The sequence below is a fragment of the Theobroma umbraticum genome, unplaced genomic scaffold (assembly GCF_002168275.2).
Source record: "Theobroma umbraticum cultivar Fairchild unplaced genomic scaffold, ASM216827v3 scaffold_56.0, whole genome shotgun sequence".
NCBI lineage: Eukaryota > Viridiplantae > Streptophyta > Magnoliopsida > Malvales > Malvaceae > Theobroma > Theobroma umbraticum.
The window spans coordinates 8,302,402-8,329,210 of NW_018397256.1; the positions used below are offsets into that span (position 1 = coordinate 8,302,402).

The window sequence follows — 26,809 nt, forward strand, 5'->3', positions numbered from 1 at the left end:
ATAGGAAGTTTCTCATGGTACTACAACGGAAATTGGCATATGCTGCCAAAATCATGTACTAAACTATAACAATGCAGACAGGAATGTTGAACAGTGTGGTTAATGCAGAAAATATTTAAACAATAGAGAAAAAAAACAGAGAATTAGGGAAATTTACCTATGCAATAATAAAATGGTATAGGATGTTTTGACAGTATGCGATCCCAACCATCACTGAATGATTTCCGAAAAGCCCCATCTTTGTCCATGACATATGCAAAGCCTCCCATAGCAGCAATTAGCTGAAGAATAGATAAATTCATTATAATGATCATCTCAAGGCAAAATTGAGGATAAATAAATCAGATGAGTTCAAGTTCTCAATCTTTCTGACTTCTGAATACCTAATGGCTTGGATAGAAGAAGGTTTTCGAAGATTATTGACCTCTTCCACCCTTCCAGGCCCTGCCTTGTTTCAATTTTATTTTTCCTTTCTTTTTCCCATCAACAGAAAGGCAAATCTATGAACCTGGTGGCATTAAGGTACTTGGACACAGTTCCCATTTACAATGTGTCCATGTAAAGAAGTCTGATTCTAGTATGGTATTATGACAACATCTAGATTAAAGTATTGAGAAAAATTATTGCAAAGTACCCACATCTAGAAAGAGGCTAATGCAGACAGATCTAGGAACAGTAAATGAATCCTCAAATGTGGGCCACCAAATCAAGATATCCCATGTTCCCAACTAAAAATGTAAAATACACATATACACACACACATAGCCTACAGCAAACCCAAAAATTGTGGATTTATACCCCTTCAAATATCATGATTCATGAGAAAGAAATGTTTTTAAAGCCTACAGTTACATGACAAGGAATGCAATAGCCTCAGCAATTTAACCAACATAGAACACCAAACAAAAGATCAAAATGCCACCCCAAATCAAATTAGAGAGAGCTTTGTAGCCAAGAGTTCTCAATAGACGGTAAAATGAAAATTTTCATGATGAACTTTTCAAAATGCCATCCTAAACACTTTTGCTAACAGAAATAAAAATATGAATTTGTTCTAAAGTATCTAAACACTTTTGCTAACACAAATGAAAATATGAAATTGTTTAAAAAATATGAACACTTTTACTAAAAGTTGCAGGGATTTCCAGAAGTAGGTGCCACCTTAACCCAGCAAGTGATCACCCCATACACAAATCAAAATTAGCAATAATGACAGATATATGTGAAGAGTAAGAGGCTGTTAATTAGCAGGTATGCAGTAACCATACAAGCCTGTGGAATGTACTGATAGAAAATTAAGGAGACTTACAGTTTGTACAGCCAAGAACACAAGAAACACATCTCTTGCCACAAAAAGTCTGAATTTTATTTTACGCCAAGAGTTGTCCTCAAACAATTCAACTCGAAGGTGAAACTGCGCTTTGCAAGTTGTGCAATGGGAGAAAGCAAATCCTTCCTATCAAAAGAGGAGGAAAAGGCCCACATCAGATCAACTACCAAGTACTTACAGAAACTTTAACACATAACTAAAGAACTTAGCCTTCATATCCAGTTATAGAACAAGATTAATTACCTTTACCGAACGCCAATGATCAAGGCAGGAACGATGAACAAACTGCTGGGTGCCTTTGCACATGCATGGAGATATCAGTTCATCATCTACACGAATGAAACAAGCCTTAGGGCAAAATTTTCATATACATAATAATCTTGTAAATTCAACAAGAACCATGAGACAAAAATATCCATGTACAATATGATTTCCTACAACTTAACATAATTTAACATCATCACATTACAGTTCACAAACTTAAGCTAAAAAGCTTAGATCGATAATTAAACATTAAAAAAAAAAAAAAGAGAAGCAAGTTTACCTTCTTCGCCATCACATTCGAGGCAGATGCGACAACAAGGAGCAGAAACATTCTCAATATCTTCACTCCTAATCTCACTTGAACTCGCAGAGGATAACGAATCGGCCTGGTTTTCTAACAGAGGATCAGAGTCACTAGGGTTTCGTGCACCTGCTGGCTCTAGCTGCAATTCCCCCGTCATTGATCGAAAAAGAAAACCCTAGCCAAATATCAATTTCCCGACTTTAGCAATCACTCGATCATAAAAATCCAATGTTTTAAGTCAACAAAAAGTAGAGAGATTTGCGGAAGAAAAATTTTATTTGGTTTTGAGGGAATTGAAATTAGGGATTCGTTGAAAAGGTCAAATTATGGTAGATAATTAGATGGATTAATTAATTAAATGAAATGAAGTGAGTAATGTACCTGGAGTTGGGCGAGAAACTGAGAGAGGAATATGAGATGGAGAGAGTATGACTTTTCCTTCTGCGTTTTGGTTTTTGCTTTGGAAGAGGATTTGTTTTTACTCGTGGAGGTTTGGTCTTTCCAAGGTGGCGGGCGCACATCGATTTCTGTCTCCTTTAATGGCAGTGGACTAATGAGTTTCGATATGGGCAATTTTGGGCCCAACCAAATTTGATTTTCGGCCACAATTTGTAAGGCCCACTAAAGAAAGCAAGTGCATTGCCTTGGATTCAAAATTTTCTAGTAACGATTTTTTGGGTACTGATCAAACGAGGAATTGAGGGAAACGACGTTGATGAATTTATGCTTTGAATTCACTATGTTTGATGGGAAGGGAGGAAGGCAGGAAAATGGAGGATATAAAAAAAATAAAATAAAATAGAGGAAAGATTATGTTTGGTACGAAGAAGAACGTTAAGAATAAAATTATTAATTTAAGTTGGAGAAATCTTTTATACTTTTTCTATCACCTTTGAAATGATTAGATTAGAAATTCTGAGAAAAATGAAAATCTATCAATTTTCCATTTCTTTCTTTTACTTCCATCTTACCAAATCAAAATAAAATAATTTGTCACTTCTTCCTTTTTTTTAATGAAATATAATGTTTACAATTATGACTATGAGCAAAAGAATGACTTTTACAAAGTCTATTTTTAAGTTTTACATACATTCAATGTTACAATCATATATTCATATTACATATTAAGATGACGTGTAGTGTCTTATTGTTTCATGATTCAAATAGAATGTAATTATTGATAAAATGATTGTTGGTTATCAAATTGCTAGAAGGATTATTAGTTTTTATCTTGGTTTTGTTTTAGGAATGTATTATTAATTTTTAAAATTATATTTATATATCAAAGTACGAGTTTAATGTACTCTGTAATTAATTTTTAATGATAAAAATTATATATAATTTTAAAAAATCAAATCTTACTTTTAACAATTACGATGCACTAAAAATTAGGAGTGTTTGTAACATGGTTTGGGCATGTTTGTGACATGGCACAGGCATAACAAAAAACCAAACCCAATACTGATAATTTTGGGACATGGGTAGACAGATTTGAATTACCCACACATTGGCTCTATGTTTATTGTAAGGTTATAAATGGATCAGTTGAGTTGAGGTGGGGGAAAGCTTTAGTCCAAGTGAATTCATTGATAATGAGACTTAAAATTTGATATTTAAAGGTTTTAGGAGTTTCAATCTGTATTGTATTGTGTAGACAATATTTTATAACAAAAACTCGACGTCATGGATCAAGATATTAGTACCTTAGAAAAGACGGACTCCGCAAATTTTAAAGATTTTTCCATTCATGTCTTCATCATTGCAGCGACAGCAGGATTCGCAGTTAAAAGCCCATAATAACCAAAGTGGTCCAATTTCCGTGACTCCATTTGTCTCTCGTGTTGACTACGAGCTGACTTGGTTTCCACTTGTTTAAGTGGTTGCCTCGCTTGGTTTGAAAGGGCAGAAAACATGTCAGGTCAGTCTTCCCACAAGTTTTTCGACACATTCTATCTAGAATCTAGAAAATATGTCAGAAATACAATGTTGCACCAAAAAAAGGGTCTTACACTAGTGGCCCTTGGGTCAACCCATAGATAGGAAACATCTGTTTTTTCTTTGGCCTTTTTGCAGAAAATAGGAACAAGTAGACAAGTAGTAGGTGTTACACAACTGTCATGCATCCGCATAAGACACAATAAACAAGACTTTTACATGTTCAAAAAGGACATAGGTAACTTGAGAAAAATAATAGCCTGTCACATCTTCTTTCTCACTATTCATATTTAGTTACTAAATAAACATAGTTAAAACTCTATTACTAGTACTTCCTTATAATCCATACAAAGAGTCCGTTGTGGATCCTTCTCCAGTGGAGTTCACAATTTAAATTTATAAATAATAGTGATAATAATAAAAGATTTTTACCTTTTTAGAATTATGAGAAAAATTTTTTAAAGTGAGGAAATATACTAATTAAGTGCTTATTTAATTTAATTTTTTTTAATTTATTTATCTTTTAAAAATAAAAACTAAACTAAATAAGATTTTTGAAAACTTTTAAGAAAAAATAATTTTTTTAAAAAAAAATTAATAAAAAACTCTAAAGAAAAGCTTTCTCTTATCTTCTTTTAAAAATATTTCAATTTTCAAAAAATACTCTTTTTTCTTAATCAACCTCCCTTTGCTCTCCTTTCCTTTGCAAATCATCCTTCTCTAATATAAAATTGTAATCTCTCTCTTATCTACTTAAGATTTGGTTTACGTGAAATTTTTTTCCATGGTTTGCTGCATTTAGTCTTCAATTTCTAAATGAGTAGGCGGTCTTTCTAGTGGAAACGGATCCAAATTTCCCTTCTCTTTTTGCATTGGTTGTTGCTTTGAATCATGCATGAACTTCGGCTATTGATAGCTATAGTTGTCATATAGTCTAATTTGATTTTGTATTAAAAAATGTTCAACATAGTCCTTAAGCTTTCATTTTGTATGTCAAATACAGTTAGAGCCCTTTCACACGTTAAAAAAATTACTAATTTATCTATCAATTAATCAAAATTTGACACATGAGGAGTAAAATGCTATGTAACCATCTAGAAACATTTTAATAAGTACATGTCAAGCACGTGTGCTTCTCATTTGTCAAGCTTTCATTTTGAAAGGGATTAAGTTTGATATTTTGAAAAAAAAAAATAATTTACTAAAAAGAATAATAAAGTCCATACCTAAGCTCGAAAAATCCCAAATAACTCTTAAAAATTTTCAAAAGCAGCATAGCACGAGATTTAAGTGAATCTAAAAGGAAAAAAAAATTAAAAAGTGGTAGGAAAGCATTCATTTTCAAACGCATAAAGAACCTAATTTAGGAAAGAAAAAAAAGTATATGAACAAAAATTAAATAAAAATACACCAAAATTTTTATTTCTTCTTAATTAATCTCAAGTTCATTTGATTTTAAAATAGATATTCTGTCTCAAAACAGCAAACAACGTTAACCGATGTTAAAAAATTACTGAATTACTCATGACCCTAAATCACCAAAATCCTTTTTAAAAATCATATTATACTATTCATTCACATGTTAAATTTTTTTTTTTCATCATCGTCCTAAATCTGAATCCTAAACCCTAAAATCCAAGCTCATTAATTTTGTGTTTTTCTTGTTTCCAGATTACTTCATGCCTTCATCCATCCTACACCCCAAAACTCAAAAACTCAAGTATATTGAATTACTTTGTTGCAGAAACAATAATCAGGAAAATTGAAACTCATTTGCATGGGAAATTAAAATGAGGAGAAAAGGCAAAGCGGACTCTGCCTTACATAAAAAAACCAAAGAAAAACATTGATCAATTTCATCATTTGTGACAAGTGAAACCTTAATCGAATGTAATTTGACGTTTTCAAATCCTAATCGGAAGATTTTGTATTTTCAGTGCAAAAATAGAGTAGGTACATGCTTTCTCTCTCTAAGGTTGTACAAATGCCTTGCAATTGACTGTAACTCGTCTGGATATTTGATGTGGTTCTATACCAGCTTCAGTTATTAATTTGATTAGCCTAATTTCTTCCTTTGTAAAACGATGACTATAAGGATGCTCTGGACATATCTTTTAAAGGGTCGTGATCATGCTCCCCACTTTTTATGGTGAGAACCCAAGCATCATCTTGCTTTGGACGTGTGGCTTCAAAAGGATAATTTATAGGCCTTGAACATGCTTTCCTTTGTGCGTTCACTTTCATCAGTCTTGCGCCTATTGCGATAAACGCCTTCTCCGTCACAGCCAAGATTTTGAAAATTTTCAAGAGGCGGAGGAAGTATCCTTTCCCGTCCATTAAACTCTGTTTGACTTTTAGTCTCCAAGATCAGTAGCTGCAGAGAAAACCTAAAATAAAATATTAGAGTATGTAGGTGAAGAATTTAGGCGATAAGTGGCGCAGGGAAACATGGCAGCAAGGAAGGAATCCATGATTTCTCTCTTTATTAGATTGTTTACACTCAAGTGCGTTTGGTACTCTATAATACAATTACATTATTTGTTAGTAATTATGTTATTTATAATCATATTACTTATACTTATATTACATTGTAAAGTACTAAATCTAAGTAACGTGATTGTAAAAAAAATAATATTTTAATATTTAATATATAAGTAAAATAATAATTAAAATAAAACGAAGATAATATTATAGCGTTTAGTTTACAAATACTTTACTAAAAATGTAATGTTAATTTTTAAAACTATTCTTATTTATTAAAAAAAAAGTTTAATATACTTATATTTTTTATTGTTAATTTTTATATAATATCATCTCTTAAATATATTTTTAATATCATATATTTTATTTTCATTTCTTATTATAATCTTACATATTTTATTTTCATTTCTTTAATACAATTTTTATATTATATATTTCATTTTAATTTCTTTTACCTATATTATATAAAGTTTAATTTCTTATATTTTATTTATTTTAATTTTTAATTTTTAATTTTTATATAATATATTTTATTTTAATTATAACATTATAAAATATTTTTAACAAAGTAATAAAATTGCAGAGTACAATGTAATGTGATTGCATTGATTTTAGACTGTAATCACATTACATCCCTTGACTATAATGTGATTGCATTGTAATCTTACATTGCGGTGGTCTGTTGCAAACAGACATTGTAATGTAATTTAATTAGATACATTGTAGGGAGTGTGCTATCATTTTTCTCATACCAAATGCTATTGACACATTACAGGAAATGAACTCCCACTTCTCACATATCAAACGCTATCTTAATATTTTTCTGTTTCATGAGGGTAAAATGAGTATCATGGGATAAGTAAGTGACTTTATTTACGATAAGTCAAACGGTGACTTAATGGTAGGACTTATGAAACTTGCAAAAGATATTATTTTGAGACAAGATATCTATTTTAAAAACTAATAAATTTGAGTTGAATAAGTATAATATCTCAAAGACTTAGGTGTATCTTACCTTAAGACTTCTTGAGTTGTGGCATTATTGCTTATGCAAGCCAGAATCGATATTGGAAGATTTGTTTAAAAAATAAATATTTTCTGTTCAATGAAACAAAAATCAAGATTAACGAAGGGTTCCTTTGTGATTGAGAGAGAGGTATTGTTATAACAAGTAAAATCAGATTTGTTCAAGGTGGCAAAGAAGAAGATTGGAGTAGTTTTATAAGTACTAAATACTGTATTAGGTGATAATGCATAAAGGTAAAATATAAGGAGGTGGCAGAGCAAGGGAGAGAGTAAGATAGAACGAAAGGTAGAGGAAGAGCATATTACGATGGAGAGAGCTTTAGAATGTATCTTAGAGAGGGAGTTTAATGTCCTTATGATAAATTGCCAAGCTCTCCCTCTCTCCCCCCCCCCCCCCCCCTCTCTCTCTCTCTCTATATATATATAAATATATATCATGTATAAGCGGTTGCTTAATTAAAAGTAATTATCTAAAATAGGGTTTAGTAAGAAGAACACGCTCACCATGGGAAGAACACATTAACCCACTACAATTGGGGCAATTGGGGTAATCGGCAAAAACTTAGGGTTTAGTGGCACCGTGAAACTCAATGACACTAAGCATTATGTCACATATTTCTTTTCTTTATATTTCAAGAAAAAGTTAAAGAGAAATCTCTTAACTGTTTCCATATTTAAGCTAAACAAGTTAATCTACTCATTCATTGTTTTTTGTATGAAAGTTCTACTCATTCATTGCTCTTTATGCAGGAACATGATCCTGTAAAACTACTTTTATATTATACGAGAAATATAATGTATTTGTAACTAAAATCAAGTAACCACGTAAGAGAAATAAAAATCAGAGAAAATTATCCCTTAACAGAAAGGGATATTTGGTGCTCAAAAGAGTCGGTCATTAACTATACAAAGTGTTCACCTTTGTGTGGACATAAAATCTCGACAAATTGAAATTAATTTATTTAATCAGTTTTTGACAGTAAAAATATATAACTTAATAAAGAAAAAGAAGATAACGTGTTCTCATTTTTGTATTCTTAAAATAATGGTCGAAGTCTTAACCCAAAAAATTTCTAAAACAAATATAACAAACAAATAGGTTTGGATAGAGTAATTGAATGTGTTTTTGTGTATAACTTAGGATTGACTCTCAAGAGATGAGATTTTCCTATTTTCGAGTATGAATAATTATTACGGAAATTGCATTTTTAGGGCCTAAGATTCCTCCATATAGCCAAATCCAAAAGGAAAAACTGAGCAATAATTACTATAGATATGGCCATTTCTATGTAATGATAACGTAGGGGATCATCATCAAAGAATGTGATAAAATTCTCTATCGTAGAGTTATCCACGATTGCGACATATATGGACTGATTCTTCTTTTCTAGTCTTCCAATTAACATGATGTGAGCTATGCTTCTCTTGGGGTGAAGGTTTTTAGGTATAATTTACGCCATAATGCCTAGCTCAAGCGGAAGCTTCCGAAGGCGAGAAGCACACGAGAAAGAGCCATGACAATGAAACTATATGAAAGAATCCTTTTTTTTTATTTATCAAAATGCATATGAACATTAACGAAGAGTAATGGAAAAAGCCATAAACATTTACTAATGACAATGACAAGGAAGAATCTCATTCAACCAATCAAATTTCTTTCTGACTATTCCAAGTGATTCGCAGATCATGTTTCCTTTCTCCTCGCCCTGCCGTGAACTCAAGGGTACACATGTAATTTCTTAGAGACTAGACCCCCCCGTATCATACCCTGCATGAAGAAGCAGAGAAGTTTGAACTTTCAATATGGGGAAAAAGAGAAGGAAATTAACAATGACTAAATTTTCAAAATGAAAATCTTGCACAGAGCAATATATATTAAGGAGATGGGATTACTGTTGGAATTCTATGTTGATGGAGTCAATTGCTATATTGGTGATTCCACTAAAAGCTGTCTCGGATAGGACAATGGTGGTGGATGAAGCTGAAGGTGGAGACTGCGCATTGGGAGCATAATCAACAATCTTGACCTGGATAGTCTGGTCACGGACACAAGTTCCAGGCCGTGAAGCGCTGATGCATCTCACCAGGTATTGCCGTCCGCACGATGCTCCATTGTCCCATATCCCATCGCCAGCTGCTGCGAACAAATTGGTCGACGGAAACTGGGATTGGTCATCACCATAGCACGCCGTCGCTGCACATAATAATCAAATCCAAAAAGGAAAACAAAAAACAAGTTTTGAGCGACAGCATTATTGAGAGATGAAGTAAATTGGTGAAGGGCTGAAGGTTTTGCAGCTTGAATTGAACCTGAGGGTACTCACGTAAATACGGGGGGCTGTACTGGGCAGCAGTGCCAACATCGGCATGGGAGAAACGGAGAAGATTTGAAAGAAAGAGGAGAAAAGACAGAGGTTGAAACAGTGGCAGTTTCTTGATCTGCATTTTGCCAAAGAAGTAGAGAAGAACACAGAAAAACAATAAAGTTCGCCCCTGCCAACGAAGCAAATAGATTTTTATATTTGTATTATATAATGACCTTTTAGGTCAACCAATAAAATCAGGGTTTAGTATTAAGAAACTTAGAAGAAACGGCTGCTTGAATTGTCAATGAATGCCAACTCATTACGCGGAATTAATCTTTATCTCTACAGTGTCTTTTTCCCAAATTAAGTAATCTTAAACCAGCAACCAGGCTTTGGTTTTCTCCCACACAGCAGCAATTAATTGTAGGAACTCTTTAATAAAATCTTTTAGCTAAATGGCATTCTGCTAAAGGCCTACCTAAGTTGGCGATTTTCGCAGGTCCTTTAACAGCTGAAGAAAATGCAACTATTAATCTCCAATCACTTGAGGAAGAGTGGATACTACGTACTGCGCAGTGTCTGTCGGATCTGATTAATGTCCACAGCGAGCTGCCCCTGAGAGCAACCAGCCAGCAACACAAGTTGAGAACGGAGAGGCATTTATGTTATATATGCAACTAACAACTAATTTATTTGACTTTTCATGTTTAAATAATTGGTGCAGTTCTCTGGAGAAATTAATAATTTGGGATGGTAGGTTTTGACCATTGACCCAGGCTGAGTGCTCATATATTATCGGTAAAGCTTAGTCGAGGTTGGATTTGAACATTTTGATTTACTAATAAATATACATTCTAGAAAAAAAAAGTTACAAAATATATCTATCAATTCGATCACCTACCTTGAGCTGTCTAAAGAAGCCTCAGACCGAAGATTGGGGGCCACTGTGAGCTTCCTTTGACGAGCATCACTGTTTTATTAAGTAAATTTGGGTAAATTACTGAAATCAGTTTAAGTTTTAATCACAATTAAATTTAAATCCATAACTATTAAAAATAGAAATTTCACTTCAAAACCCTTAACTCCGAGTCCTATGAAGTGAGATACACCGCATGCACACTTTTCTTCTCAAAACCGTTCCTTCAATTTTAGACCTCTCCTTGTTCAACTGCAGAACCTCGGATCCATGCCACCACCAGCACCATCCTTCGCACCACCAAACAAGTTCACCATCCCGAAAGCCTATGTGTCATCACCCCTTGACAGCAGCCACACCAATTCAACTTCAATAAACTTTTCAAGGCCCAAACATACAAATTAAAGCACAAAAACACCACCTTTAATTTATACACCGCCCACAGCATAGCACATGCTTACAACTGTATCATCCTTGATCTCACCCCGTAAAACAAAGACCAAGCCAACATAAAACACATACTTGAGGACAAAATCGATAAGCAAAAGTTTTCAGTTTAAACTTTACCATGAATTGTTAGTTTCTTTTTCATTTTATTTATTTTTTTTGATGTTTTATATTGTAGTGTCACGATTCTCGTGTGGATACGAATCTCACATCGTAGAGATAATGTTCTTAGCGAATAAGCCACAAAGTCTCATATTCCCAATAGAGAGTAAGAATAGATGTCATGATCCTGGAGAGGAAAGTCATGAATCTTTCATTGATTATGTATTAGAGTGATATTGGAAATATAAGGACTCACACTACCTTTAACTTGTAAAATGTCTTTTGTGAGATAAAACCGTGAGATCAGCGGTTCAAAGCGGACAATACCTCATAGGAGTTGGTGTGGACCGTAACAATTGGTATCAAAGCGATATCTGAATACTATACAATGGATTCTTTTGAAGTGGGAGAAGATGTCATAGTCCGTGCATGAATGTGAATCCCACCTCGTCAAGATAATACTTCCATAGCACAAAATTGTGAGGTTAGCGGTCCAAAGCGAATAATACCTCATAAGGGTTAATGTGGACTGTGATACCAGCGGTCCAAAACGAATAATATCTCACAAGGGTTAATGTGTACCGTGGCAATTAGTATCAGAGCGGACTTTGAATACTAGCAATGTGCCATTGAAAACAATGAATCCTTGTTGAAGTGGGGGAGGATGTCACAATCCTCATGTGGACGTGAATCCTACATCGTCAAGATAATGGTCTCATGACTCCCACATTAGCTATGTATTAATTATGTGTTAGAGTGATATTGGGAATATAAGGGTTCACATCACTTTTAATTTGTGAGATCCCTTTTGGTGGGATGAAACCACGAAGTTAACAGATCAAAACGGATAATACCTCACACAGGTTGATGTGGATCATGATATATAACAACCCATATAATCAGTTGACCAAACCCAAACTAATTATAACCATTGTGCTATATTTATGTATGTATGTATAAGCTCTGCACCATTCAACTTATCGAGTATTGCTTGGTCACAAGGAGAGAGATCTTGAGCAGTTTATTTTGTGAAGGAGAACCGATTCAAGCAACAGGTTTGGATACTTGGAAGTCGCCTGGAGGAAGAAATATTTCAATTTACAATGGTGTGGATGATTGGTGGTTCATGGAATGGTTCTTGGTTGACACTTGGTAGAGAGTCTACTCCAGGATGGAGATGCATTTGCCGGTGGTTTGACTTATTGATAACAATTACGGCACATTTAGTGGAATGAAATAAAATAAAATAGAATAATTATCATATAATAATAAAATAAAATAATTATTATTTAATCTTATTTATAAAATGAAATCCCTTAGAAATTAGTATAATTCATTTTGATATTTGGTTGGTAAAATTAATTTTAAAATAGTTAAGAAATAAATAATAAAATTATAAAATTTCTCTTTATTATAATTTAATAATCTAAATAAAATTACTTATTTTTATAATTTAATAATATTTTTCCTTTTTAATCTTTTAATTTTATTTTTATTAAAATTTTAAAATTTTAATAATTTATTATTAAATTATTAACATAATTTTTTATTTTTTCTATTTATGTATTTTCATTTTTAAATATTTTAATTTTTATTTTCATTAAAAATTTTGACATTTATAATGTATTCTTAAATTATTAATATAATTTTTTATTTTAATTTTTTATTTATAAGTTGTAATTATTTTCAATGAATACGAAACTTTTTATCCAATAAATTTTTGACTGACATGGAAAGGTAAGGAATGACTAAGTCAAGATTTTGGGAATAGCCGTTGCTTGGAATGACTACTCCTCGCCTCAAAAACCAACCAAACAAAAGAATAAAAATGAGAAAGGAATAAGGGGAATGGCTTAGCTACTCCCCATACCAAACGGGCCATTAGTGTTATGATGTGAAAAGCTGAAGTAATGGCTGCAACAACAACCTCTGTTATGAACACGAGAAACAAGATGAACAGAGCTAAAATACCAGCAAAGAAAATAGCATCAAACATTACCTTCATTCATCTGAAAGTTAATTACAAGAAATATATATGAATTATACATGATTAACACTTGTTATATTGCATGAACCAAGTGTTTAGATTAAACAACACGGTGAACATGCATGGCTTCACGTTACAAAACAAGGTACTATGCTATAAGTTTTCTTTACAGCAAAACAACCAGAGATCTTGTCCACGTTTACTCACCATGCTAGTATACACCTTAACAAATTAGGGCAGCTAGTTTGAATTATTTGTGTCCCTTATGTAGATAGTGCAATAAATCATCTCCTCGTTTATTATGATCAGCCTCGTCAAACTTTGTAAACTTGAGTCTGTATACATGAAGTATAGAGGTTAGGGAGCTGCAGTAATTGTTCGCTCCTTTGTTCTTGTTGCTCAAAAAAAATGGATACAACTCGTATGAAGTTTTTGAAGCTAGGAAGTTCAAGAACCAGATTTCTGAGTTTGCCAGCTTGTGATGCATGCTTAATTGGTTAAAACGTTGTTATATTTTTGCACTGATGCCAGCTTCTGGGGCATTTTTTTTGCTGTTTCTATTGCTGGGTTCACCATATGGTTTCTGGACTGGGTTTTTGTTTGTAAGGAGCAACTTTGAGGTTTGGCCGAAAGAATTCATGGTCATGGTTTTCTGAGTTTCTCTGATGAGTTTCTAGCAGAAAGTAGCCATGCCGATGTTTTGGTGATGGCTTCACTTCGAGTGCCTCGATTGATCACTGTTGAGTCAGGGCATCTTGACAATAGGAGTGTGTCTTTGATTGATCACTTTTTATGTCGTTTGGGAGGGAGAAAAAAAAAGAGAGGAGGGGATTTGAGGAAAGGCGGAAGAAAGAAGTGCAGGTACAAAGAAGAAAGAAAGAGAAAGAATCCTCACTAGCGAAGTGAGGAGAAGAAAAAAATTCTGAAAATCATTTAAAAGCATATAACAAATGCAGAAAGGATAAAATAGGTATAATATTAGTATAACATCATGAAATAAATAAAAACGTTAATGACAAGACTCATATGTCCAATGATACATAAACTTTCTCAACCAATTATCCATTTTTAATGCTATCAGACTTAGATAAAATTATGATCACAATTTTATAAGTTTCGAGTAATTTACTTATTAAATTTCGGTAAGATTACCTATGTAAGGTTACCAATGGATGCCTCAGAATTTTTCCCTCAAAAATATGAATACTCTTTTCCATCACATCTCCAATACATTTTAGTAAACAAATTTCACAAGTCCGATTTAAAATGAGTATCTAATTAAATTTCAATAAGAGCAAAACTCAAACTTACGACTTTCGGTAGTGGTTTCATGGTGCTACCAAAAAGTTGCAAGGATTTCAATGGAGCCAGTTGCCCCATCGTAAAGTCGTAGCGGCATGCATTCATAAACTCTGCAAGACAAGCCAAGTTCTTCATATATTTAAGTGCTCTACTTGCAAATATTAAATACATTTTCACCGTATAAATCCGGTTTACATGTTCCATTTTGCCCAAAACGCACAAAGCACAATAATAGAAACAGAATCACTTCCACAGCTTCCGCAAGGACATGTTTTTCTCTGTCTCCTTCTTCATCACCTTCGCCACTGCCATCTCAAAATCTTCTTGCGTTACATGGACTCTCCTTTCTCTCAAAGCAAACATCCCAGCTTCTGTGCATACCGCCTGCAAAAGACAGGAGTTCGTCAAACAAGCACCAAATACACAGGACTAGGTTGACAAACACTGGTTATTAATCAAAAGCCTTTAGCCTTCCCACAGCAGCATTTGATTATCCAGATTCACGTGCATAAACATTTTCAATAAGTTTGTAATATGGGTTAAACAATCATCATAAACCTTATGGATGTTATAAGAATGACCTCAGCGTAAATAGCAAGATATCAACTTCTGCCAAAAAGAAAAAAAAAATCCATGCAATTATGTCAAAAAACCTGAATGGGAGTAAGGAACTTTCTTTTGTTAGTTAAAATCATAATTATAAGTGCCATCCAAGGCTTCTAGCACAACATTATAAAAAAACCTTGAAATGAGAGAGCTAATAGTGTAAAATTAACAAAGCTTGAAACATAACAATCTTCAAATGACTTTCTTTGTCTCTGTGTGGTTGGGAGGTTAGGGATGGGGACAAGGGGGAGGATCTAGAAGAAAAGATGCTATACGCAGCTTGCAACCATTGGGAGAATGGTATCTCTGTATCCAGAAAACACACACAATTTAATTGATCGAGTATCTGCAAACTTACCTTAAGCTCTGCACCAGAAGCACCATTCATCTTCTCTGCAATCTTCTTTAAATCAATCCCCCGCATCAAATTCATTCTTCTAGAATGTATTTTTAAGATATCCAGACGAGACTGCATACGATAGAAAAGATAACATAAGTACCAGCATAGCATCTGCACTGCATGCTCTCTAAAAACAGAGAAATTCTGGTACAAACTGTACAAGCAACACAATGCCGTTATATGATTGCTCTATTCAATGAAGGTTCTGCACAATACCCCAAAAGGGTTGATCATAACAGCAAAAGAACCTCAACAACTACCTAATTGAAAATTTTTGCCTTTATGACAAAGTCTGAAGTGACAGAAGAACCTTCTATTGGATAGTAGCAGCACATTACAACAGCAAGAGCACAATAAAAATTTGTTATGTCAGGAATCACTAGATTCCAGACATGATAATGATTCTTTGTTTCTCCCTGCAGATATATATATATATAGAGAGAGAGAGAGAGAGAGAGAGAGAGAGAGTCAATACACTATGAGTTGAACAAGAACTAATGCCAACCTTGACACATAACACAATCAATGATGCATAATCAATGAATTCGTGAGAGTTCCATATTTTCATCAAATACAACCCCCAACAAGGTGGCAATGAGGGAGTGGCTTTATAAAGCCTTAACATGAAAAAGATGGAGAAAGGTACTAAAATGCTTGCACGGGCATATAAATTAACAAAAAAAAATGGCACGTACCTCCTCATTAGGATTTGGAAATTCAATCTTCCTGTCAATTCGTCCTGGCCTAAGAAGAGCTTGATCCAAAATATCAATCCGATTTGTGGCCATCAGAACCTGTTCAGCAATGCATCAATGCAGGTAAGGAGGCAATACAAATAACTGTATGCAAACTATGAGATGTTCTTCCACATTCATTAGATTAGTATTTTCACGAAGCAATCGCTACCTTGATCTTGTTAGATGCTTCAAATCCATCAAGCTGGTTGAGAAGCTCCAACATGGTCCTCTGCACCTCACTGTCACCATTGCCACTTCCAGATTCCATTCGAGCAGATCCAATACTGTCTATCTCATCCATGAATATAATCGACGGAGCATGCTCCCTAGAGAGGGCAAAAAAGAAAAACATAGGAACAAACCATTTAAGTAAAATAAGAAAGACAAAGCAAAATATAACAGCACGGTAGGTAATCAGACAGAAGCAGCTTTACTTCGTCTTTCAGGAAACAGAAAATCTGGCTATTGGCTAATACCTAATTCTAGATAGAACGTAAACTTTTCTTTTCTTGATCACAATCAAAAGGAAAAGAGCTTTAAAATCAAATCCATATAGCTGCTATATTGAAAGAGTCTTACTTTGCTATTATATATAAGATGTTCTGCATTTGCATTTATTTAAATTTATACATCATGGTGCTGGCTTAATATGCAAGTCTCATTCAACACTAAGAATTAACGACAACAAGCAAGGAAAACGAACAAACCTGGCCATAACAAAAAGTTCTCTAACCATTCTGGAGCCTTCTCCAATGTATTTCTGAACTAATTCAGAACCAGACACCCTGATAAAAGTACAATCAGTATGATGGGCGACAGCTCTAGCCAATAGAGTTTTTCCTGTACCAGGTGGTCCATACAGCAGGACACCCTATAAATTTATGATAGAGAGCAAAATTTAGTCTTACAATTTAATCATATGGGAAACAAATCAACAAAATGCTATGACTTGGTAGCATAATAGTACCTTTGGCTGAGCTATTCCAAGACTCTCAAACAATTCAGGATGTTTAATAGGAAGTTCTATGACCTGCAAATTTTATCACATAGCAGGTGTAAAGAATTAAACCAATCCACAAAAAACATGGGGCAAATAGTTGAGGAACATTACAGATAAAGGAAAAACCAAAAAGAGATCGGCCATAAATGAACAAATTAAGGAAGTGTGAGAGTAAACCTCTTTTATCTCTTTAATTTGTTGGTCAAGACCACCAATCATGTCATATGTAGAATCTGGAACTTTTTCAACTTTCATAAGATTAACCAAGGGATCTACTTTGCTTGGTAAGATCAGATGGAGCACATAGCTGTCATTGCGCAGAGCAACTCTTGTTGAAGGTGTGATTTTTGTGATATCAATATTCTTATCGATATCAACAACATATTTTCCTTCTGGATGAACCTAGAGAATAAAAGCAGAGTAAGATTGAAACACACACTCCATAAATGACACCATGGACTTCTTAAAAAGAAAATTAAGTATTAATTTGAAAACATATTTTAAGTATTAAACAAGATGTTATTCCTATTAGTAAAGTCAAAGAGAGAGCTAAAAATTAAGTAGGGATAAAAGGATCACATACCTTGACTAAAACCTTGTTTTTACCCATAACTTTCACAACCTCACCAACATAGGATCCAGGCTCTTGAAGCAGCTGCAGTTCCTCCCTAAGCATTCTCACTATCCAGTATGCAAACATAATAAGTACTTATAAAAGAAATGGACTAAAAGAATGAAAGCACCAAAAATAAAGATCAAATTTTTATTAAAAAAACATATGTCAACCTAAGCTTCAAGGCTCCATATATGCCAGAAGAGGCTATCATAAACAAAAATACTAAACAGAAGGCCCCACAAAATAATGTCATATGTATTAGATGCACTTTCCAAGTAAAAATACAATAATGTTCAAATAAACCCCATCCATCCCTTCCAATCAGAAGACTATTAAACTGGCAAACACCAAAGTAAATGGCAATAACAGTAGAAGATTATTACACAGCATTAACAATGGCCAATATTACCTTTCTATTTCAAAGGCACATAGTTTCCAACCATACAGAAAAAAGGGATATATCAACGCAAATTTTATTGACAAGATCAAATAACAACTTCTGGCTACACTTTTTACTTGCAAAACTTGGGGCCTTCAAAATTCAACCAATAGTTTTCATAATCTACTATTAACTTTCAGTTAAGACTTTCCCAGGTGGTGTTAAATTAGAATATTAATAAATTTTCCAAGTCACTTCCATTGCATCAACCACAAAGTTCTCTCAGATCTAGAACGAAGTCAACCAAACCTCTAAGCTCAATCAAATCTCTTGTTTCATTGCTTTTTATCAACTAACACAGCCCAATTTCCAAAGGAATCAGCAGATGTCATCAACGCCTAACCTCCACAAATTTCTTAACCAACAATCTCCCTCAGATTCTTGCTAACGTTAATTCAACTAAATATCAAATTTTCTCACAGATCAAAACACAAAGTTAACAACTTTCCCTAAAATTTCAACAAAAACCCTAATCTCAAATCGACAATCTCTATCGAGCCAAAAAATTAAAAAAAAAAAAAAGACAATAATGGAAGTGAACAATATAACATTAGGGTTAAAGTACCTCGAGAATTGAGCTCGTTGCGTTGGGCTTCCAGACGGTTGAGATTGTGGGTTTTCTGGCGAAGATTGAGCTGGAGCTCATGGATGTGTTGGAGATAGTACTGCCGGAGGCCTTCCCCCTGCTTGGCGCCGCTCTTGGCGGTGCACATCTCCTCCGTTGACGCCGGTTGCTTCCTCTCGATACCCACCGTGGCCATTGAGTCTTGCTTCTTAAAGTTTTTCGCTTTTTGTAAGTAGAATCGCTTCAGGGGATTCTATGGAAGGGGTTTTTCTTTGACAACAAGTTTTGATTTGGGATTTTGAATTAAATACAGAGTTCTGACAATTTAAGTGTCTAGTGTTCGGTGGAATTTCTGGTTTATGCGGTACAATAAGGTGGGTTGGGCCTTCTGAGACCTTTTCTTAAACTGGGCTTGTTGGGCTGTACCCGATTTCCCTCTTTAAATTTTACTTTCATTAAAAAAAAAAAGGAAAAGCAGAGTGGGAAAATCAGGCGTGAAGTCAGCCTTGTAGTATATAAGAGGAGATCCACAGCAGGTTTGTCCTTGCGCCTAGCCCTTTGATTCTTCCTAGCTCTGTGCCTGACTCCGGACTCCTGTAAAACATTTAGTTTCTTCTTATTTTCCCTAACATTTTCGCACCACCATCTCACTCAGAGCCCAGGGTTAGGAGGTGTGGATTCACGCTATCATATCCCAAATCTCACTAATCAAAAAATACAAGCGTCTTCCCACCTGTATTTAAGTACCGCCATTTGTTTTGTTTTTCTCTCTGCTACTAATCTTCCTCTGTATCTGTACATTCTGATCTCAAAAAGAATACCCAGAAAGAAAGGAACCCAGGTTGTCTTTTTATTCTTTGGGTTTGTGTAGATTTGTAAGGATTAAAGGTTGTTTTTCTCGTTTTGTTTAAAGATCACAAAAACAAGAAGGGGATTTGTTTTTTGTGTGTTTGATTTGTAAGTAAAAGAACCAAAAAATGGATAAGAAGAGGATTGCGGTCCCACTTGTATGCCATGGCCATTCACGTCCCGTCGTGGATCTCTTTTACAGCCCTGTTACTCCAGATGGCTTTTTTCTCATTAGTGCCAGCAAAGGTAATTACTATTTAGTTGGTCTACGATTAAATTTTTGAGTAAAATGATTTATGATTTATTGTTTATTTATTGTATCTAGAAATGAATTTTTGTACAAGTAATCCATTGTCTTAAATTGCGATTTTTTATCTCGTTTTAGGCTAAGCTTTAGTCTATATATCATTGATTTGATATCATTAGATATAAGCCTCTATATGTATGAATTGTGGTAATAATTTGTGTGTTATAAATGTTACGACCGAAATTCTTCATAGAACTGAGAGATAAGCCCTTCTGTAGAGGGATAATTTAATAATGATGTCATGGTCATAAAAAAATGGGGCTTTACTCTTCTACTTCAGATTCCAGTCCCATGCTGAGGAATGGAGAGACTGGAGATTGGATAGGAACGTTTGAAGGACATAAGGGAGCGGTGTGGAGTGTTTGCTTGGATACAAATGCTTTACGTGCCGCTTCCGGTTCTGCTGACTTTACTGCGTATGTGATCCTTCTTGACCTCACAATATGTTGTCTTTTAACTCAGAAAGTTGTATGATTCGTTTTGTTTGTCATTCTCTTAGTTGTTATATATGCAGATTGCCTATGTAATAGAAAATATCTTGGAACATCTCAAGAAGCTTGTGGGAAATTCTTTATATGTTTACAGCATTGAGAGACTCCATGTCATTATAGTTTGTCCTTTTGCATCATTCTTTTTTCTTGTGCCTGCTCTTTACATACTCCTGTTTAATGATGCCTTGTTGATCGATTTACCAATACTATATTCTATTACTCAAAGGTGGACTATGACTCTTAATAAAGATTTGATATGCTGTAGATAACTGCTCATGCTTGAACTCTTACCACTTTGGTTTGAATGGAGATCTTTTAACTGGAGTGGCATGTGTTGTTTCATCGCTGTTTCTGGATAGAGTTGTTCAATAATAAAAAGTTTACATATCTTGTGAAATGCTATTTTTTCTTTGCAGGAAAGTATGGGATGCACTAACAGGTGATGAATTGCACTCATTTGAGCACAAGCATATAGTTCGAGCCTGTGCTTTTTCAGAGGTAAAGTTGGTTTCTTCATTCTGTTTAAACTTTCACTTAGGTAATTCCTAATTGTCTTCCGAGGTGAGTGTATATGAGGGAATATGGTAGGAAAATGGAAGAGAGATATGGTGTTTGAACCGTGTAACAGCTAATGTGGGTGCATGAACCATCAACCTTTTGACAAAGGGATATTTATACAATATTGTAGAAAGGTTGTTGTACAGCTTTCTACGTTACTATGGCCCTCACTATTAACTTTTGAAAGTAAAATTAATTGCTTCTGCCAAACCCTTGCAGTAGTTGTGAATAGTAATGCCTGTTACTAAATCCAAGCTTAACTCTGCAACATTTCAGTTCTTAGGTGGTTTCTCCTGATCTTTATTTTCTTTGGTTGACTCGACAAATAAATGTTAACCATGTTTGAATTTTGAAGGCCTGATCACCATTAAAGACTGGTGGTCATAACTATCATCATCCTTTTGTTCGTCTTCTTCTTTGCACAAGGAACTTATTAGAAGATGCTAACTAGTAACAGCACAACAGGTTATCTAGTAATGTGTTTAACTTTCAGCTGGGAACCTCTTTCTTTTCTGGTGTTACAGATGTAGCTGGACCTTTTTTCCATTGATAAAGCCATAAGACTTACTACTTTATCTTGCTATAGAAAACCATAGTAAAAAAATTCTGAATTGGCATTAGTGCAGTTTTGTCCAAATTCAAAGTCATAGGATCCATGGTGAAACTTGGGATTATTTAAAGCTAGTTATTTCATTGTTCTATGTTATTGGAAAACAGTAATAGTTGCCTTTCTGTTTAAAGGTATTTGCTCATCTCCAGTAAAGTCCTGTTATGGAATGGTTGGCTATGTTGTACCCCTAATTACTTTTTTCTTGACCAAGTACCCCTAATTATTTAGCATGTCTGTTTGTTTTACTTACTATTCTTAGTTATTCATCTTATTCAAGGGCTTTTGATCTGGTAACAGGATACACACCTTCTATTGACTGGGGGAATAGAGAAAGTCCTCCGTATTTATGATTTGAATCGTCCAGATGCACCTCCAAGAGAAGTGGACAAATCTCCTGGTTCAGTCAGAACTGTTGCATGGATGCATAGTGATCAGACAATATTAAGTTCTTGCACTGATATGGGGGCTGTCAGGTATACTTATCTCACCATGTTTGAAGGTTCTGTAATGTAATTTCTGTAACATGTGTGGTTCATTGCTCTTAATAAACAAGCATTTTTGTTTTATTTTTGTTATTTATATGTGTGGAAGGTTTTTGTCTTGTTGTATAAACCGTATAGGATCACCTCAAAATTCTTTTGCAATTTCTGGTACCACGATACTCTTTTAGAGATTTTGAGATCAAATCCTTGGATGCATGAATTTCAGTGGGGGCAAGGTTTTTAAGTTTTGTAAATTTTCTTCCTTTTTAGCCCAGGAGGAGGAAGGAACTGGGTGGATGAGTAGTTGCAGATGGTTGCCTGCTTGCTGATTTAATAACTTTTTACCTAATCTAGAGCATATTTTTAACAGTGTGTGTAACTAGGTTGAGTTTACCCAAAAGGCTGTTATTAACCTACTATATATACTGCTTATCTTTATTTTTTATGGCATTTCTCTCTCTCCTATTACTGAATTTTTTAGTGACCATACAGATTATGGGATGTAAGGAGTGGTAAAATAGTTCAAACACTAGAGACCAAGTCATCTGTGACCAGTGCTGAAGTGAGTCAAGATGGTCGATATATCACAACTGCAGATGGATCTACGGTTAAGTTCTGGGATGCAAACCAGTAAGATGACTTTTAAGCCTGATATGTTGGCTTTTTGTGCTAGAATTTCTGCTTTTTATTGATTACAGTATGCTGTGCATTATGCCTTTACTTCAGCTTTGGGTTGGTAAAGAGCCACAACATGCCATGCACGGTTGAATCAGCTTCACTGGAACCAAAGTATGGAAATAAATTCGTTGCCGGAGGGGAAGACATGTGGGTTCGTGTTTTTGATTTCCACACTGGGGATGAGATAGGTATGTTCTCAAACATAAAATAGGAGTGGACTTGATGACACAATGCTGATTAGTGTGTGAATTTGGTGTTTGAATTCAAATATGATATGTGATACTGCTCCTAATTCCATAAATGCTAGAAAAGATTGGTAGCTGTAGTTTGTTCAGTGGATTTGGTGCTTGAATGCAAACATCATACTTGATCTAGCGTTTTCTGTTTGTTTCTGTTTCTGTATGGTAACTTGTATTTTCCTGTAATTACTGATTTCCATCTGGTGCGCAGCATGCAATAAGGGTCACCATGGTCCTGTACATTGTGTGCGGTTCTCACCAGGAGGGGAATCTTATGCCTCAGGATCTGAGGATGGAACCATTAGAATATGGCAGACAGGCCCTTTGACTCATGACGACGCTGAATCGATGGCAGCAAATGGGTCAGTTGGAAAGGTGAAGGTATCTGCAGAAGAGGTTTCACACAAGATTGAGGGTTTCCACATTGCAGAAGAGGTGAAGACCAAAGAAAAAGAAGCAGGGAATGAGTAACGTGGGGGATGGTTTCGAGCTGTCTCTGCAGGCATAACCGCATCAAGCCAAGATCTTCTAGATAGTTTTCTTTGTCAGAGGTAGATAGACTAGCCTCTTTTTTTTTTTTGTATAATTTCTAGTCTTGGTGCATTTAATATATGTAGACTAGACCAAAAATGTTTTGTCAAAGTTTTAGTGGCATCTAAACTTTATGGTGCTCTCTCTGCATTCTGTGCGTACTGGTATTACTACATACTAAAGAAGGGTTCAATCACATAACAGTGTCACCTCTCTTTGATGGTAATATTCGTACAACAGTGCAGTCTTTTTTTTTTTTTCCTTTTTTGGTTGTCTCTTCTACTTTTTATGGATTATAATTTTTTCTCTATAATGCTTTGAATTTGTGTTATTTTCTTTTATTTTTTCCTTGTCACTTTATTAATATAGTATTTTCATCTAATTCATTAACGAATATAATTTTCCACATTATAATTATTAGTAATAAAAAAGAATTAATTGCAATGATAAATTTATTAATTTAGTTAACATTTTTATGATTAGTATTGATTTGGCTACTTCATATGTAATTTTTCACTTATTTCATTTTTTTTTATAATTAACAACTAAGTGTAAATTGTGAGTTATACTGATATATCTTGGTTGGATTAACATTTAAATAAATATATTAATTAACTTGTAATTCAAAGTTACAAATGATGTGAACCTACCATTTATGATTATTTATAGAAGTCCTATTAATTTATAAAAAAAAAAAATCTATGATTTTATTTGATTGATTGAGTTAGTATTGAATTTATATACATTTGTAAAATAAAATTTTGTCAAATAAAGAGAAACCCTTCTTTAAATGTATCTACTCAAGTGTCAACGAGATATGTGTTTACTTAAATCTAATCTCAATAACATTTTAATTTACTAATATTAATTAAAAAGAAAATTAATTTACTCGTCACAACAATGTACACTTACTTAGCTTATGATCTCTAAACACTAAAACGTGTAATCTTGAGATCACTTTGAAACACTTAATTCAATAGTATATACTTAGTCCTTGTGCCTTATAAAATTTTGATGCATTTAATGTTAAAAATTGTTCAGGTATTAGCTTAATCTGCACAAGTTAGATAAAATCATAACATAGAAAATTTTTTTATAAATTAACAATCAATAAATTAATAATTTTAATTAAATAATATTTTTTATTGGTTTTGAATTAAGGCCAACGTAATAAATTAAAAATTCGTTAAATTTATAAGATAATACATTTTAAAACAAATACATAGATTTCACTTTATATATAAATTAATAATTTTTTTATATATCAAAATTATATTTATACATAATTTAATTAGAATATTTTTATAAAATATGACTCTAATGTTGTTTCTTTTTAAAATTGATATCCTTTTGGATCTCATCTTTAACTTTTCTTAATATATTAAAAAATTATAATGCAGTATTCTCATATTATAAGAAAAAATTATACAATGTGATTATTATTTTTAAGTGTATCTTTGCGTAAAACAAACTCTCATATAAAACTATGGTCTTCAGTTTTTTTTTTTTGTCATACGTTTTCAATAATTTGCTTGCTACAAATAATAATAGTTCATAATTTAATAATATGGTAATATTAATATAACCACAATTCATAGTACATGTATGTAGTTTAATATTTTAAAAATAGTAAAAAATACATTGATAAATTAATTTTTTATTAATTAATGTATTAATTAATAAATTTTCATGGTTGGATAAATATTAATTTATAAAAATTTTATTATATTAAATTTAAAAAAGAAAAAATAAAGTCACAAAATCAAGACTTTACTTTATTTATTCTATAAATTCGATTTTTGCTAAGGTATGTCACTAACTTTGAGGAGTCAACCGGCACACAATATATATTATAGGCCAACGGCCGGTGGCTGAAGTAAATAATAACATTAATTAAATGGAAATAAATCGAAAAACAATAAAGTAAAATACTCCACCCTTTAAATTTTAATTAACATTTTAAGTGAATTTATTAATTTCGAAATAAATATTTTATTTTAAAAATGTAAACAACAAATTATGAAAAAATAAAAATATTTTTTCTTTTTTTATTAATTTAAATTTTATTAAAATATTTTTAAAATATAAAAAAGGTAGAAACACCAATCACTGTTCCCAGCTCCCCAACAAAGGGGAGCACTGGCCGTGAGGGGGGCCCTAGTGGTGCTCCCTTGGGAGCCTCGATCAAGCACTCTAGATGGAGAGCTATTTTTAATCAATAAAAAATGAATAAAATTATATAATAATAATTTTAAAAATTAATTAAAAGTAAAATTATTTTTTATTTTTATCATTTCGTTAATAATTAACTAACGGTTACGCCGTATCTAGTGAAATTTTTTTAAAAAATATAATATATATTTCAAAAAATAATAAAATTTTATGTAATTTAGAATATAAATTTAAGAAGAGGTATTTTATCTTAAAAAATAATATTTACCATTATCGTAATTTCTTAGAAACAATAGGGTCACTTCAGTAAGAGAATCCACTATAAGTATCCCTTCCGTTCAGATGCCAGACTCTTTTCCTGTTTCCTATCTTCGAGACCGCAAACTTTGTCTTCCATTGTTTGCCCACAAAAATTCTGTGTTTCTTTTCCATTTTATCTGTAATATCTTGGGTTCGTTCTTATTTTTGGCGGGAAAGATGTCTGGAAAAGGCGCGAAAGGTTTGATTATGGGCAAAACCTCCGCTGCTGCCAACAAGGACAAAGACAAGAAAAAACCCATCTCTCGTTCTTCTCGAGCGGGCCTCCAGGTAGATCTGTCTTTTGTCCTTTCCAATTCCTTGTTCTAATCGTAATATTTTTTTTGTTATTTGGGGTTTTGACCCTTTTGTTTATGGATACGAATTTATCCTCTAAATCTTGCGGGGTTTTGTTTTGAGTACCTGATAATGATTTGATAAGAAATTCTGAATTAATCTAGCTACTTACTAATTATAGTAGGATCTGTTTTTAGTGCCGGCTTTTGGGTTTTGGTGTTTAATTCATTAACTATGGTTAATAGTTGATGACTAAGTTGCCCACTGTTATTTGTCATTTCTCGTCCTTCTGGTTAGACAATAAGAGGATTTGTAGTGTAAATTTTTTTTATATATCCTTCTCCTTGGCACAAGGATGCCAAGCGATGCCATGCCAGCCAAAGCCAAATGATATTGCTCGTTATTGTTTGTTTGTAATATCCTAGCAATTTAATGAACACGTGTTTCAGGCATCCAAGATGCCTGGAGTTCATAAATGGACCTTGGATTTCTGGCATGTGATTTAGCCGGTTCAACAGTCACTGTAGTTTGAAAA

The 26,809-nt window shown here is 33.4% G+C and overlaps 4 protein-coding genes across 4 annotated transcripts; 1 reads left to right on the forward strand and 3 right to left on the reverse strand.

Moving 5' to 3' along the window:
• Positions 1–24: 24 nt before the first annotated feature.
• On the reverse strand, positions 25–2,398 carry LOC110410597 (RING/FYVE/PHD zinc finger superfamily protein). The gene is made up of 5 exons (XM_021420366.1): positions 2,280–2,398; positions 1,875–2,073; positions 1,574–1,659; positions 1,310–1,456; positions 25–281 (listed from the first exon to the last, which is right to left on the reverse strand). Exons 2-5 carry the CDS (start codon positions 2,053–2,055, stop codon positions 144–146), a joined length of 552 nt encoding a protein of 183 aa, XP_021276041.1. The 5' UTR covers positions 2,056–2,073; positions 2,280–2,398; the 3' UTR covers positions 25–143.
• Positions 2,399–8,873: 6,475 nt separating this feature from the next.
• Positions 8,874–10,262, reverse strand: LOC110411305 (EG45-like domain containing protein). The gene is made up of 4 exons (XM_021421407.2): positions 10,125–10,262; positions 9,665–9,833; positions 9,234–9,534; positions 8,874–9,108 (listed from the first exon to the last, which is right to left on the reverse strand). The coding sequence occupies exons 2-4, from the start codon at positions 9,783–9,785 to the stop codon at positions 9,102–9,104; spliced, it is 429 nt and encodes a 142-aa protein (XP_021277082.1). The 5' UTR covers positions 9,786–9,833; positions 10,125–10,262; the 3' UTR covers positions 8,874–9,101.
• Positions 10,263–14,518: 4,256 nt separating this feature from the next.
• On the reverse strand, positions 14,519–19,085 carry LOC110411221 (26S proteasome regulatory subunit 8 homolog A). The gene is made up of 9 exons (XM_021421275.2): positions 18,764–19,085; positions 17,727–17,824; positions 17,321–17,545; positions 17,111–17,173; positions 16,851–17,014; positions 16,313–16,469; positions 16,102–16,200; positions 15,365–15,475; positions 14,519–14,784 (listed from the first exon to the last, which is right to left on the reverse strand). Exons 1-9 carry the CDS (start codon positions 18,957–18,959, stop codon positions 14,644–14,646), a joined length of 1,254 nt encoding a protein of 417 aa, XP_021276950.1. The 5' UTR covers positions 18,960–19,085; the 3' UTR covers positions 14,519–14,643.
• A 199-nt stretch (positions 19,086–19,284) lies between these two features.
• On the forward strand, positions 19,285–23,849 carry LOC110411407 (uncharacterized). Its single transcript, XM_021421545.1, has 7 exons — positions 19,285–19,858; positions 20,200–20,335; positions 20,827–20,908; positions 21,876–22,051; positions 22,553–22,690; positions 22,787–22,926; positions 23,189–23,849. The coding sequence occupies exons 1-7, from the start codon at positions 19,741–19,743 to the stop codon at positions 23,446–23,448; spliced, it is 1,050 nt and encodes a 349-aa protein (XP_021277220.1). The 5' UTR covers positions 19,285–19,740; the 3' UTR covers positions 23,449–23,849.
• Positions 23,850–26,809: the final 2,960 nt, after the last annotated feature.

What these genes read in the sequence shown, in the direction of transcription:
- LOC110411221 (XM_021421275.2), bottom strand. Translation starts at nt 18,959, where the DNA reads ATGGCCACGGTGGGTATCGAGAGGAAGCAACCGGCGTCAACGGAGGAG. An exon ending in AAAACAAGGTTTTAGTCAAG is followed by an intron (nt 17,546 to 17,726) that starts GTATGTGATCCT and finishes TTTATTCTCTAG; the next exon opens with GTTCATCCAGAAGGAAAATA. An exon ending in TTGGAATAGCTCAGCCAAAG is followed by an intron (nt 17,015 to 17,110) that starts GTACTATTATGC and finishes ATAAATTTATAG; the next exon opens with GGTGTCCTGCTGTATGGACC.
- LOC110411305 (XM_021421407.2), bottom strand. Translation starts at nt 9,785, where the DNA reads ATGCAGATCAAGAAACTGCCACTGTTTCAACCTCTGTCTTTTCTCCTC. An exon ending in GTACAGCCCCCCGTATTTAC is followed by an intron (nt 9,535 to 9,664) that starts GTGAGTACCCTC and finishes TATTATGTGCAG; the next exon opens with CGACGGCGTGCTATGGTGAT.
- LOC110410597 (XM_021420366.1), bottom strand. Translation starts at nt 2,055, where the DNA reads ATGACGGGGGAATTGCAGCTAGAGCCAGCAGGTGCACGAAACCCTAGT. An exon ending in CGAATGTGATGGCGAAGAAG is followed by an intron (nt 1,660 to 1,874) that starts GTAAACTTGCTT and finishes TCATTCGTGTAG; the next exon opens with ATGATGAACTGATATCTCCA. An exon ending in TGTTCTTGGCTGTACAAACT is followed by an intron (nt 282 to 1,309) that starts GTAAGTCTCCTT and finishes TCTATTCTTCAG; the next exon opens with CTAATTGCTGCTATGGGAGG.
- LOC110411407 (XM_021421545.1), top strand. Translation starts at nt 19,741, where the DNA reads ATGGATAAGAAGAGGATTGCGGTCCCACTTGTATGCCATGGCCATTCA. An exon ending in TCTCATTAGTGCCAGCAAAG is followed by an intron (nt 19,859 to 20,199) that starts GTAATTACTATT and finishes CTTCTACTTCAG; the next exon opens with ATTCCAGTCCCATGCTGAGG. An exon ending in GAGCCTGTGCTTTTTCAGAG is followed by an intron (nt 20,909 to 21,875) that starts GTAAAGTTGGTT and finishes ATCTGGTAACAG; the next exon opens with GATACACACCTTCTATTGAC.